This window comes from Ylistrum balloti, unplaced genomic scaffold (assembly GCF_031769215.1).
Source record: "Ylistrum balloti isolate Yb309-2 unplaced genomic scaffold, AGI_CSIRO_Ybal_v1 Utg370450, whole genome shotgun sequence".
In the NCBI taxonomy this organism is placed as follows: Eukaryota; Metazoa; Mollusca; class Bivalvia; order Pectinida; family Pectinidae; genus Ylistrum; species Ylistrum balloti.
In genome coordinates this window covers 2,144,568-2,158,903 of record NW_026782299.1, presented here as the reverse complement: position 1 = coordinate 2,158,903, position 14,336 = coordinate 2,144,568, and the positions used below count along the sequence as shown (strand labels likewise).

The following is a 14,336-nucleotide window of genomic DNA, read 5'->3' as shown; positions in this document are numbered from 1 at the left end:
AAACTTCTATATTTTTATTGCTATATTTTGTTGGCAATCAACTTTATGACAGGTAATATCTGTTAACCATTTTTCCTATCATAAAATCAAAACTTTAGATATTACTGTTCTTTTAAAGATTTTACAAACAATTCAATGCATCCACAAAATTAGTACTTAAATCCAAAACAGAAGAGAAAAACTTTAAAAAATGATGAGATTTCAGTCATATTTGGTTTTGTTATCTATATTTTAAATATCCTATAAAACTATCTTGAAAAATGTTGTTATGCGACTGAACTTTGGTTTGCAGCAGCCATGCTTCGCATTTCTAACCTTGCATCATGCAGGGTCGACACTTTCTCCACAATGTTGAATCCCATCAGGTCTTTCCTAGTGATAATACCAAGTACTTTATTGGACGAGTCCACCACCGTCATGTGACGAAGTCCGAGGGTCCGGAAGATGATGTATGTCCTTTGTAAGGAAAACTTCTCTGGGATAGACAATGCCGATTGGTTGATGTACTGTTTCTGTATAACAGTTAACATTACAAACAAATAATTTGACAACTCAAACATACAATCAGATCTATATATCATACACAAAAAATCATTTTGTATGTTAAATATATAGCAGGTGCTATCAAGTTAGGGTAAATGTTAAAATTAAATTATGATCAAGTGGACTATCAGGTTAAGATAAATTAAAGGTTAACATCAAGTTATGATAAAAGGAACCATCTAGTTAAGATAAATTAAAGGTTAACATCAAGTTATGAAAAAGGGAACCAACAAGTTAAGGTAATTCAAATATTAAATCAAGTTATGATAAAAGGAACCATCTAGTTAAGATAAATTAAAGGTTAACATCAAGTTATGAAAAAGGGAACCATCAAGTTAAGGTAATTCAAATATTAAATCAAGTTATGATAAAAGGAACCATCTAGTTAAGATAAATTATAGGTTAACATCAAGTTATGAAAAAGGGAACCATCAAGTTAAGGTAATTCAAATATTAAATCAAGTTATGATAAAAGGAACCATCTAGTTAAGATAAATTAAAGGTTAACATCAAGTTATGAAAAAGGGAACCATCAAGTTATGGTAATTCAAATATTAAATCAAGTTATGATAAAAGGAACCATCTAGTTAAGATAAATTAAAGGTTAACATCAAGTTATGAAAAAGGGAACCATCAAGTTAAGGTAATTCAAATATTAAATCAAGTTATGATAAAAGGAACCATCTAGTTAAGATAAATTAAAGGTTAACATCAAGTTATGAAAAAGGGAACCATCAAGTTATGGTAATTCAAATATTAAATCAAGTTATGATAAAAGGAACCATCTAGTTAAGTAGTAAATCAAGTTACCACTGGGATCAGCTTCAGGACATAGCTTCAGGACATTGTTAGTGCTATGCTTTGCAATTATTGTTATTGATATAAAAAATACCAGGATTATTTAGTAATAATCCCAACACATTACTTCTCATATGTGTGTTTATTATGAGGTAATACTACAAATCTGGGTTATATAATCTTTGTGAATAGTGATTATACATGGGTAGGCTCATTACCAGACTGGGAATTATTCTGGGCTAAATAGGTTAATGTGTCTCCAAACCAGAGAGACATTCTATTCTAAACACAAAAGGGCAAACAGTCAAGGTTGAAAGACATGCTATTTTTTGTTTTTTGTGAGGATAATCAATGCAGTATATTTACATTAAATTAACATTTAAATAATTGAAAAAATAATTAAAAAATGCACAAAAAGAAAAAAATCAATGATAAAAAAAAACCTTACCAAATTCAAAAATCTTGTTTTATAAGCTGGATTCTTCACATACTTCTGTAAGGTGTGACTGATTTCTTTGGGATTTTTCAGTTTCAAAATGTTAATCTGTAAAAGAAAAAAGAATTATTGCAATATCATCAAATGTAGATGGAAAATTACTTGTACCATACTTCTCAGTGTTTAGTGATAGGTATTGCTCTAGAATGCATCTTTTAAAAGATCATTTTCCTTTAAAAATCAAACAATTTTTGGAAATACTAGTTAAATATAAGATGATAGTCAAATTTGTTTGAGGAAAGATTATACTAGATAGCAATATGAAAGAAAACATTATTGCTGACAATATTAAGGATAAAACAATTTTGAAAAAAGTTTAACCTCAACAGCTTAAAATTTTATTTTTCTTGGATAGTATTCACAATACATCACATGTACATCAAAATATCTCCAAGTTTTTCAGTTGACCATAAGTAAATTAACATCCTCAGAATAAAGGCAACTGTATCAATGCTTGAAATTATCATGAATTTGTGGTGGACAAAGAGATTTTACCCCTTAAAACATTATACAAAGCAGCAGAACATTTAAAATTTTATGCAGGAAATATGGCTGTCAAATGACACACATCTAGAATTGATCATGGATGTACCTGTTCATATTCTATCCATGTCGGGTCTTGTTCCCCATTTCCTGAGTCACCGGAGTCATCTTGTGATCCATCAGACTCAAACAGTTCCTCATGTGTAAGAAGGACAGACAACTCTAACCTAAAAATAGGATAAACATAGATAAAATTGTAAATATTTTACTTTAACGAAAGGGCTCAGGACTTATAGCCCTTTATATGAAAACATCAATAGTGAATATAGTGAACAGGTTACCATAGCAACCATAATTCCCCTCCCCATCCATACACACCTACGACTGGAAAAGGTGCATGCACACCTACAAATAGTTCCTTATATTTCTGTATGGTTTTGTTTAAATCAGTTGACAGATTTCAGACAGGTTGTCTGGATAAATTTGTAGACAACAGACAGAGAGAGAGACAGGGGGATTCCAGAATATATTCCCTCACTTGGTTGTGTGAAGTATGATAAGGCAAAACCAAACAAATGCAGGTGATATATTCATAACATATTACCAAGATTTTATAAACTTTGTCATTGTGTTGTGGAATTATGAAGAGTCCTAAGTAAGAGAAACAACCAAAGCATGTGAGAAAATCCTGTTGTTAGACTAACTGACACTTCAACATGCATTGATAAAAGATTTCCTGCCTGTTTGACCAACGATGGACTATGCCAATTATCCTCGCACATCAATCTTTCAATAAAACATACAGTATTTAATGGAGAGTGTCTTTTGTTATCTTATCTTACCTGGTTATCATCCCGCAAAACACTTCATCTCCGGTTCTTTCAAGCACTTTGACGACTGGGAATCCTCCATGACTTGTATCTAAAAGGAGCTTGGCAAGGTCGTGTACACAGTCTTTGGTGTGGATACTAGTCACTGGTGATGACATGACATGACGAGCCAGGTAAAGCTCTAGATTGATCCTAAAGTAGTTAACCAAATGAAGATATGTATTGTCATGAGAAAGCCTCACACATTTACCACTGACACCTTGATGTCACATATTTCCACTACTACACTGTCACATTTCCTCCCTTACATGTCATTATCTGACCTTGATTAGAAACACATGTACAGAAAACGATCAAAATGCAAAGATTTAACTTAAAGTTGCAGATGAATGTACAGAGGGATGGTTGGGCAGAAGCTAAGTGCCAAATAGTATAAGAATGGTATATTGATTTCATTCCTTCATCTTCTTTAATGTAGCAGCAAAATTGTATATATGTTTTATCTGAAAATGATACAGGGCACATATTCTTTGGTCATGTAATCATATCATACTGCATACACATCAAATCCTGAAAATCAGTGTTTTAAACTTGTAAAACTCTTCAAATTGTAACACTATTTATACAGAATTCTGTTTTTATTTATTTTCATGTACTTTTCTGTTTTTCCAGGAAAATGTAGACAATTTGAAACAAGTGACAAGGTTTTGTTGATCAATGCCACACAAGGTTTGAAGTCAAAGAACAACTTAAAAGTTCTTAACCATGGTGGTACATGTCTAATGTGGGTCTAGGATAATCATATCAATTCTACTTAATGACGAATTAAGGCTTCATCTAGATCTAGAAATGTCTTACCGGTTCTTGTCGATGGTGACACGAGGTTCTGGGTCCAGGAATGGGATGCACTTTAGTTCCATCAAGGCATGATACACAGGATGTGTAAAGAAGTCACCGACCCATTTTGAGATCATCACTGATACCATGACTGGCAAAAGTACTTGTACGTCATTGGTTAGTTCCATCTGGTGGCAGACAGTTAACTAATGAAATAATCTATAATTCATGGGAGAACATGTTTGAATTTGCACAGAACGCTAACCTGTAAAGACTCGCTGCAAGTTCTGAACAGTTTAAGATAGAGAGTCCCAGTGATCTTTTACACCTCCATTGAGAAAGAGTTACAATTTGTTTGCTATTCTTTAAGAGTGCTTGCCAATATACAACATCAGCAAAGTGTTACACAGAAAAGGAAAATTACCCACAAATTTCATTCCATTTATCACAAATTAACACAAATTTTGGTCATAAGCAGGAAAGCCTTCTGATCTTTAAAGTAGGCAACTTCTCTAATGAGCTACAGATCAAGATGCTTCTTGGTGTATATTTTGCAAAAGTTTTAACATTTTGTGATATCTGCGTAGGGTTACAGAGGAAGTCATATAAATGTGTGAAACTTTTTACTCCGAGTCAGGTAGTAACACTCTTTGCCCCAAGAAGAAATTAGGATACACAATATAAACCATGATAAAGGGCTGATCAGTCCATGTATTCCATACCATAATCACAGTAACGGCAAGATTTAACCTGGTCACTCCACCAAAGAATGAGGCTGCTCCAATCAGAGAGAAAACACCAGGATCCATCCACGCCCAGTAGGAAAGGTCCTCTCCACTGTGAACTCCGAACATGGTCGTCATGAGTATTCCAATGACACGGCCATACAGCCCGCCAACTAACCTGTAATAGACGTTAAAGACCTTGCTAGTAATAGAAAACCTCATTATCGTTAAGTTTTCCTTTTATTTTAGAGAAAAAAAACAAAACAATTTTTAGACATGTGTATTGAGGACTTCTGTTTTGTCTTTCCTTGATAAGGTATTTACTTTTATTTTGAAGTTGTACATTTGCAATTTCTGGATAGCAACATTGTGAAGTATAGGATCTTTGCCAATATCCAATAGGTTCCTAATTTGGAAAGTCTGTTATTTTCATCAACTTTAACCTTGCCCCCACTGTTTCACCATAAGAGGTAGAGCTTTCAAATTTAGCAGGAGTGATCCTCGTGACAAGATCTTCCAGGTGGTTTCAAAATTTTTTACCTTGACTGTGACCTTTCACTTACATTTGAAAAATTTTAACATTGGCCATAATCATTGAACTGTAAGAGGTATGGCTTTCATATTTGACATATGTGTTGCTTGTGACAAAACTTTTCTGGTGGTACCAAAATTTCTTACCATGACCTTTGACCTACACTTGAAAGAAACAAATCATTACCACAATGAAGACATAAGTGTCTCACAAAGTGTGCATGCAATTAGCATATGCCTTACACAGTAAAGTTGTAACGTCCTACTTTAGAATTTTGTTGCAACCAGGAACATGGTGTTTCATAAAGACATCTTGTTCTTTCTCTCGATTTTGTCTTCTTTTGAATGCATCAATGAAAATTGAACATTCCACTTTCTTGTCTTGAGTGATCACCACCTTGTGGTTATTTACTTGATGCTTGCAGAAAACAGAGCAAACATCACAACACAACAGATTTGAAAACATTCTTTCTCATTATGTGGCTGTAGACTTGTAAAGGCACACCAGATAAATCATGTTTAAGGATTTTAGTGGATGAATCCACTGAATACTTACAGCATGGGAACTAGAGCTCCACAGGACACAGAAGTTCCTGTGGCCCAGCATATCATAATGAAGTAGATCACCAGAGTGGAAAGAAGAGAGGCAAATCCAAACTGGAGATGTGTGTCTCGGGAAAATAAGTGTTTTACTGCATTTTCTAGTGTACCAAACATTAATGTAGCCACTGAAATTATGAAAAATTAAACTAATAATGTCTGCTATACACTGTATAATGAAAAATTTGAGGTTTGAATATAAGTGTCAACCCATAAATCCTATCTACCCATAAATTATGTAGTTTTAAGAACGATTTAAGACAACTGTAACAATGAAGCCTTTTGAAGAATAATATTTTATGGTGTCTTCTTCTAAGAAATGTGTTTATCTAAACACAAGTCAAAGTTTGAATTGAGGAGTCGACAATAGAAAGTACATCTGTTATTAAAGGTGTCTTCAGAAATATCTCAACACATCATGACATCACAAATCACTGACATAATATTTTTAACAGTAAGAATTTCAGGAGCTTAGCTTTCAACAATAACACCAATTTTATGTTGCTAGTTGCAGAAAATTATGGTGGAAGTAAAAAAGGTGTAACTGAGCAATCTTAATGTCATTTCCTATGAAAGTAAACAGAGCCAAAAGAAGAAATAGAAGCCACACTCACTTTCATTGTAGGTGCCGTTGGTTTTCCAGGTGTACTTGTCATCTTTCCATACTTGACCCTCGTAACATGTGTACTTAACCACCGAACTCTCTACATGGAGGGGGTTCCTTGTGTCGTTCAGACAGTTGACACTAAACACAATCAATAAATCTACTGTAATGAATGTTTAATTCCTATCTATAATATTGTTTTGGCAACCTTTTTGAGATTCCATATAGAAATATACTCATCAATTTGCTGAAAAATAGAAAAATGCAGAAAATGTTATTTACATTTTCATGAGAAGAGAAGGATCTGTTAAATTTTTTTTTCACAGATTAACATGATTGTTGCCTTGAGGATATCCTTAAAACTTGACTTTACCTGGCATCACCTGTCATGCCCTCCTTACAGGTATATTGACTGCAGGGAAAGACAGCAGGTAAAAACACTGCCAACAGTGTGATAATGATCTACAACACACAAATACACTATAAGTAATATCTATCACTACTGAGAATTACAGAAAACAACAGGTGATGGAATTTCCAATGGTTTGTTTAATGAAACAAGAATTGTGATCAATTCAAGTCACAGGCAAACTAACTTAGAAATTGTCTACAATACATGAATGGCCCCACTTCCTACCAATGACATGTAGAATTAATGCTTGACAAATTTCTATAAATAGTAACTGTGAACTTGACCTAGGAACCCTAAAACAGGAACTCATCCTATGTATTATTATAACTGACCTTTGTATAAAGTATAAAGTTCCATCATTTCCCTAAAGAAAGTCACTGACTGATGATATTTTCTTTGAGCTGTTTATATATTTAACGTTATGAAATACCATAATTAAGGCTGGTTCAAAGATCCGAATGAGTTTCTGTAGTATGGTGTGTTCAGAGATTGTGGACAGTAATTTTTTCCTGCCCCTGGTCATCTTAAGATTGAGGATGGTGAAGATAGCGCCAAGTAGGCCTCCGATCACTCCTATTATAACCGTTGGTATAAACATCAGAATGTTAACATCTATACCCTTTTCAATCTGTAAAAGAAAAGACATTAATCTTTGTAATGTTGAATCAGATCTTTAGCCACAAAGTTCTGTTCTCTGGTATTGACTGAAGAAAAATCTTTCTTTACACTATAAATCTATTTCAATCTGACTTTTCAGTTCTGTGGCAACCTGCTGTAATCTAACATGTTGTAATCAAATTCTTAATGAACAACAAATCTTTTGTACTCTGACATCCTGTCTATTCTGACCAATATGTTGTTACCACAAGTGGTCAGAATGGACAGGTCAATCTGACCAATATTTTGGGTAAGATAATGAAGAAAGTCTGTGCTTCAAATATAATTTACAGTGTACCAGAGGTCAGATTAACCAGGTCAAGGGCATCAACATGGTGTGCACTAGAGGATGTCAAATTTTAAAGATTTCACTGAACAATTACTGATTAATTTATACACTTACCAGATATTAAAATTTGTTTATTCATGTCAACTTATAACACTGAAAGATGAGGGGTACCTAATACTCACTGAGTTCAAGCACTTCTTCGCCTAACAATGATCCCTCAAAACAATGTTTATAAATGAAAAAAATTAAAGTAAATAAAAATCAATACAGCTATATATGCAATAATTCTCTTTTCAACCATCAAGTATAACTTACGTTAAAGAGGATGTATCTCTGTGTTTTAAACTGTCCAAAGTTTCCTGTATAAGAGAATCCATCGAAGGCCGAGTTAAAGAGATCGGTGGTGAAGGCAGACACCATACAACAGAAAAAGATCTGCCATGACAGAGTGATGGTCCAAAACGAAGACACCTCTTCCATAGAGAAAAGGAGGCCTCCTACAGGGGCACCAAAAGCTGAGGCCACCCCTGCTGCGGCCCCCGCAGATATAAAGTTTCTCCTACAAAAGAAAAGAAGTTTTGATTTCACATTTTATAGAAATGTTTTGTAGTTTTAGCTTTTTATAATTAATTCTACGCATTGTTTTACGAACTAGAGCAATTTGTTTTACCAATTTTTAACGTTCATTTTTTTTTCCTGGTTAACAACACTAGTAAAATCAAATTTCAGATACATGTGATATGCTTCAGTTGTTTATTTTCTATCTTTTTTATTGTTGACATATATTGAAAAGTTATGTATCTTGTTGATGTCATGCTGAAGCTGTATAACACTTTGTTAATATTGTTCTGCCTATCTGCTTGGTATATCCTTATACTCATTCTATTGATAAAAATCAAACAATACCTATCATCATTTAATATAAAATACCCTAAAACATATTTCATTTAACATCTACTTTTTCAGCTCAATATGCATAATAATATCATTACAGACATATTTTTTATAAGATTATACCATAAGATTATATTCAAAACAATTCTCCAGTTTCTTTACCTGTCCTCAGATGTTCTGTATCGCTGAAAGAATGGGAGGTTGATCTTCAAAGTTTCTGATCTAAACTGGCTCAACCCTGCTCCTACCAAAGCCCTGGTACATAAACAAAATAGATATAATGTCCAATGTTGTCAGCATGAGAGCAGACTGTGCCCGACAAGATTTCCATGTGAGGATTTGAATAAAAAATAAAAGGAGTATATCAAGACTGCTATGTAATTGTTTTTGCTGTTGTTTGTTTTTTTCACAAAAGGTGGGGAATTTGTGTGCTACAAAGTACTCGACTTTCTGCCTGCAGGTACAGTCTTTATTTGAATTCTGGCACATAGCTTAAGAGATATCACAATAACATATATCTAACAAGGGAGGTAATTCTGCCTTAATGTAACTCTGGCTGACATTCTGCTAAAAAACTCTCAAATGAAATTTTGTCACAGAATATATATGTTAGCACTTAACTGTTTGATAAATCAAACTGGAACACATACAGGTAACAAAAACCATGATAGATCCTTTAGTAAACCTTAACAACTGTGTCATTTACACAACAAGAAAAATAATGATGGTTAGTACATTTTGTAACTTTAGTGGAAACAATTCACTTTGATATAGATGCAAAACACAAACATGTCTGTCAGGAGACTTTAGACATTAGAAATTTCAAATTGAAAACCTAAACATGTGTGACATTATCCCCTGCTCCCAGCTGTTGATGTAAAACCTAAATATGATATATATATATATATATACCGGTATAACAATTGGTGACATCACTAAATTTTGTATCACTATTACACCTAAAGATCTAATACATTGCAAACTAGAGAAAAATGTAACATCTTCTTTTGTCAATTATCAATTAAATTTCCTTGCATCTCCTGAACTTCAACATTGTATATATATATATATATACAGAAAGTTTTGTGGAGTTGAGAGGAATGGTTTCACAGTTGTAGCACAGAAACACTAATTTTGTGTTTGTATGGTAGCACAATACCATAAAAGGCACTAACTTAATATGTACAGCAAGTTTTGTGAAGTTCAGTTGAACGGTTTTGAAGTTACAGCCCTGAAATTCCTCTCACAGACAGACAGACAGATGGATGGATGGAACCCAAATGAATATCCCCCCAAAATATGTTTCACAGGGGATAAAAAGCTTGAAACAGTTTTTTATTGCATCGGTTTGTCATATAGAGATTTATGAATACATAAAATGTTACCTAACCCTAATTACCAGACAGGATAACCTACCCCATATGAATCATCGGTCCCTCTGGTCCAACAGGCAAGCCACATCCTACGGCTGCTACACAGGAAAAAAACTTCACCAGTAAAGTCTTCACGTTAAATATGTGGCGTATTTGTGTACCATTTAGGAAACCAGTGACTTCAGGGATGCCGGAGCCACCAGCACTTGGACGGAGAAACTGGAAAGAGTTGGCATGCATGATTACCATATCTAGTAATTTCAGCTAAAATGTCATTTTCCTTTAAATCTATTGTATCATTTGAAATCATTTTAAACACACAGCAGCTTATGATGTTAAAAAAAAAAATTCTTTTTAATTTTTCATCCATTTATTTTTTTGTATTGTTTTACAACCCATCAACCACGTCACTGGAGCGATTTTGGGCCAAACAACACCAGAGTAAGGCAGTCATAAGACTTATGCTATCCATATACTTACTACAACAATAAATGCACTGAAAAGTATAAAGATGAGGCTGTATCCCATGGCAAATACACTTGCTACACCAAACTCTCGATCCTGTCAAATACACAAAAATATGTTCTATTAGAAAGATTATGTACAAACATACAGTGTTAGTGAAAATGACATTAACACAACCAATCATTATCCACAATAGTGAATATCATCATCATCATCATCATCATCATCATCATCTGCATGCTATGTTGAGTTCTAAATGCTGTTTCATTATAAAAAATCTTACTAGAACTTCCAATGATTTGTGACTTACTTACTTCATAAAGCGTTATTATAAATGTCAAAATGTCAACATTTTTTTTCTTTTTGAACATAATTATACTGACAACACACCACTGTAAGATAACAACCATGCACTGAGGAAAACAATACAGATATATATTTATTAGCTACAGTTTGACTATTTCCTTAGAGAAAGAAATTTTGTCTAAATCACGGTCTTGTTTGAGATCATGACAAATTAATTTGTTCTCTTCTTAAATACAGATTCACCAATGCCTAGACATATTAATCTTAGAGTGAAGGTAAGATGATTTTCGATTGAGAACAGTTAATACTATACTGTCACAAGCACTAGCGTAACAAAAACACCAAATGAACTTATTCCTTCCCAATTTGCTCTTTATTCAATGTTAGATCCACTGAAAAACTTTTCATGATTTTAGATCTAGAAAATGTTGACAAAAACATGTTTTGATATAGGAGAATGATTAACCTACGTATTACATTTCAATTAGGACTATAGGAGTTGTATTTGGACTTGTAGATTTCATTTATAACGTATACACTGTCTTCCATCATTAATATAAATATTACCTTGATGAACTTCTGGGCTATTTCCCATTTCATCTTGGCGATCTCCTCTATGAGGTCATGCAGTAGAAAACCAATCACGCCGACAAAGAAACCAATGAGACCCATTATTGTCCATCGCCCCAAGTTGTAGCTGAAGTTAAAAAGTGTACGTACAATTCTTAAACACCTTCACAATGGTGAAAGTAAGCGAATGCTATATTGAGTAGTTAATGCTGTATACATATATTATAAAGGATATCTCTGTTATTTAAGTGTACCAGTAAATACTAAGATGAAAATAAGATATTTTTGACATTTTTTGTACATAAATTCATAATAAAGCTGTCTACAAATAAAAAGAAAAAATAGGAACTGAAATGTTTTGTATCATCTGGTACAGGTAGAAGTACATCAATGTACAAGTTAATTCAGTACATAAAGGTTTCAAGGAACATGAAAGAGGAGTATTCATATTTTTCGAATATTCATCATGCATATGTACCTTGATGGTCCCTGACGTTTCAGCCACTTCCTGTAGACTTCACTGTTTGTAGGGAGGTAATCATGACTGTCATATGTCCCTAAAGTTTTCTTTTCTTCATCTGTGTATTTATGTGTGATGTTCAACGGTTCATAATCTCTGCCCTGTTCATATAAAATAGTCATAATATTATATTTATAAAACGTCAGAACTTTATGTGTATAGTTTTATTCTGGATTTTACATCCTTCATGAAGCTAAGATCATATGAGGGCTTATTTAATGATTTTTAGTGCATTTACATGGTCTGACAGTCTTGCCTCCTCTTTTCAAAAAATATGCTTGACTCTTCGTCAACATGCCGCTTTGGGAAAGTCCCCAATGGGAGGTGGGATATCCATGATATTCCCATCCAACCTATTGCGTAAGCCTGTATTTAGCTCACCTGATCAAAAAGTCCAAAAGTGTCATCTTGTGGGTAGTAGATAGCATCATCCCTGGGGGGTTCAACAGAGCGAGCATTTCGATTCCACACATGCCGTCTTCGGACAGATGTACCTTCAACTTCATCACCAGACGATTCCTCCTCAGAGGGTGGAATGTAGGCACTCACTGAACCACTCCCTTCAGCAGGCCTAAAAAATTATTAGGAATTTCATTCACTTGCATGTCTAATAAATCATACTCAGAGACACAAAAATGTAACCAATTAATCTGATGGTCCTCTAACTTATACCTAGGTTAAAATTAACAGCAGCAATAAGAAAATACTTTGATGATGCCTGTTTTTGCCAAGGATAAATACTTGTGCATTTAATACGATTACAAATCTGAATGAAACTTCAACAATTTTGATGTTTAGTATACACATTAACCTTCAAATCTTACAACTCTCAAAATGAGATAATATATGATATTCTTTTCAGTTAAGATTTTTTTCTTCATTTGCTTGTGAGGACATGCCAAATGTAAGATTATGTAGTACAAACAAATATTCATTTAACCCGGAGTATATAAATTTCTAAAAGTTTTTTAGATACAGGGGGCAGACACATGTGGGTTGATTTCGTACATCAGTGATTTTCTTAAAGATCTTTATATCATAATTAGGCCCATACAGTTGTAATCCTGGTGAAATGTTAGTCCCAATATATGCAGCTTACATAGAGAAAATTTCTATTAAAAACAATTCATTGAGCATCAAGACTAGCAAGTCTGAGGTCCCAGGTTTCAATCCTAGCGGAGGCTTTGAAATCAAAAGTTTGACACTATTACTCAAAGTTGGAGGATACTTTACACATAGAAAAAATTATGACATGCACAGTTGTTAAAATAATGTCAGAATAAAAATAAATTGGCAATGCAGTGTTATACAATACTGGAATAACTCTTTGTATACAATACTTTTGTAGGATTTTATGCAGGAGAGTGCAGAACACCATTCCAAAGTTCTAGGGAGAGATATAGTTATTTCTAAAACACTGAGCGAGTCCCACAAAAAAAAACATGCCAAGATCTCAAATAAACATGTATAGGCATTTTAAATGAGAGGTGAAACATCACTACAGTGCTTGTATTGTACACGTACAACATTGTATACATTAAACATATCTGTACCCCGATTGTGGTTACATTGTTTCCGTGTCATTACAATGGTTAAATATACCAAGAAACTCCTGTGGTTACATTGTTTCCGTGTCATTGCAATGGTTAAATATACCAAGAAACTCCAGTGTAATCCATCATACTGTGACAGACTAACAATAACAAAAATGATAATATTACATTGAGGTGAAAATATAATACAATGCCTTGATTTGTTAAAATGCAGACATCAATATGTACATACATTATGAATTACCTCCCTTTGATTTTGGACATGGACCAAAAAGCGACAAGCTCGCAGTACGATTCTGTTTGTAACTGCTGTGGGTGTCATGTCACGTGTTGGGGTTTTGTTCAATAGAACGGAAGTGGGATGCTGTACCTACCTAAGCCTGGTGTAGTTATACGTATATCCTGCCGTTTTATATCTCGAATGTACTCAAATATTGATAAGAGATAGGACACCGTCGTCCTCTGTCAACATTAAAGGTCAAGGCTGATTAAATACGAAGGGGAGTAACTCTAGTTAAAAGTTCTACTTTCGTTTTGTCCAGTCTACTGTACATATTCATATGGAACAACTTAGTCCACCTTGAATTCAGTGAATTCGTCCATGTACTTTGTATATATCAATATACATAAATATATATAAGACACTGACAAGATAGAGATGGATCAGTTCAGGGCTGCCCGTTATATTACCAACCGACATTATAAAACCTCAAGTGTTGGTGACATGTTAGACCATCTTATAAGTTGCAACCTTAAATATCGATCGCAGAAAAGACGCGCTGACCATGTAATATAAAATATGCCATTGCAAAGTTGTAACCAACCCCAAACATCTTGTTCCCACTACATG

The 14,336-nt window shown here is 33.8% G+C and overlaps 1 protein-coding gene across 1 annotated transcript; it reads right to left on the bottom strand.

The window, feature by feature from the left end:
• Positions 1-266: 266 nt before the first annotated feature.
• On the bottom strand, positions 267-13,750 carry LOC132554951 (chloride channel protein C-like). The gene is made up of 18 exons (XM_060219279.1): positions 13,731-13,750; positions 12,315-12,504; positions 11,892-12,034; positions 11,411-11,540; positions 10,553-10,633; positions 10,116-10,291; positions 8,862-8,954; positions 8,121-8,364; positions 7,290-7,487; positions 6,821-6,909; positions 6,458-6,588; positions 5,800-5,971; positions 4,710-4,890; positions 4,009-4,175; positions 3,163-3,342; positions 2,430-2,547; positions 1,790-1,885; positions 267-512 (listed from the first exon to the last, which is right to left on the bottom strand). Exons 1-18 carry the CDS (start codon positions 13,748-13,750, stop codon positions 267-269), a joined length of 2,655 nt encoding a protein of 884 aa, XP_060075262.1.
• Between the last annotated feature and the right edge of the window lie 586 nt (positions 13,751-14,336).

Coding starts and splice junctions, on each gene's coding strand:
- LOC132554951 (XM_060219279.1), bottom strand. CDS start 13,750: ATGTCCAAAATCAAAGGGAG. Junction 8,955..10,115: donor GGACCGATGATTCATATGGG/GTAGGTTATCCT, acceptor TTTATGTACCAG/GGCTTTGGTAGGAGCAGGGT. Junction 4,176..4,709: donor TTGCCGTTACTGTGATTATG/GTATGGAATACA, acceptor GTCTGCCACCAG/ATGGAACTAACCAATGACGT.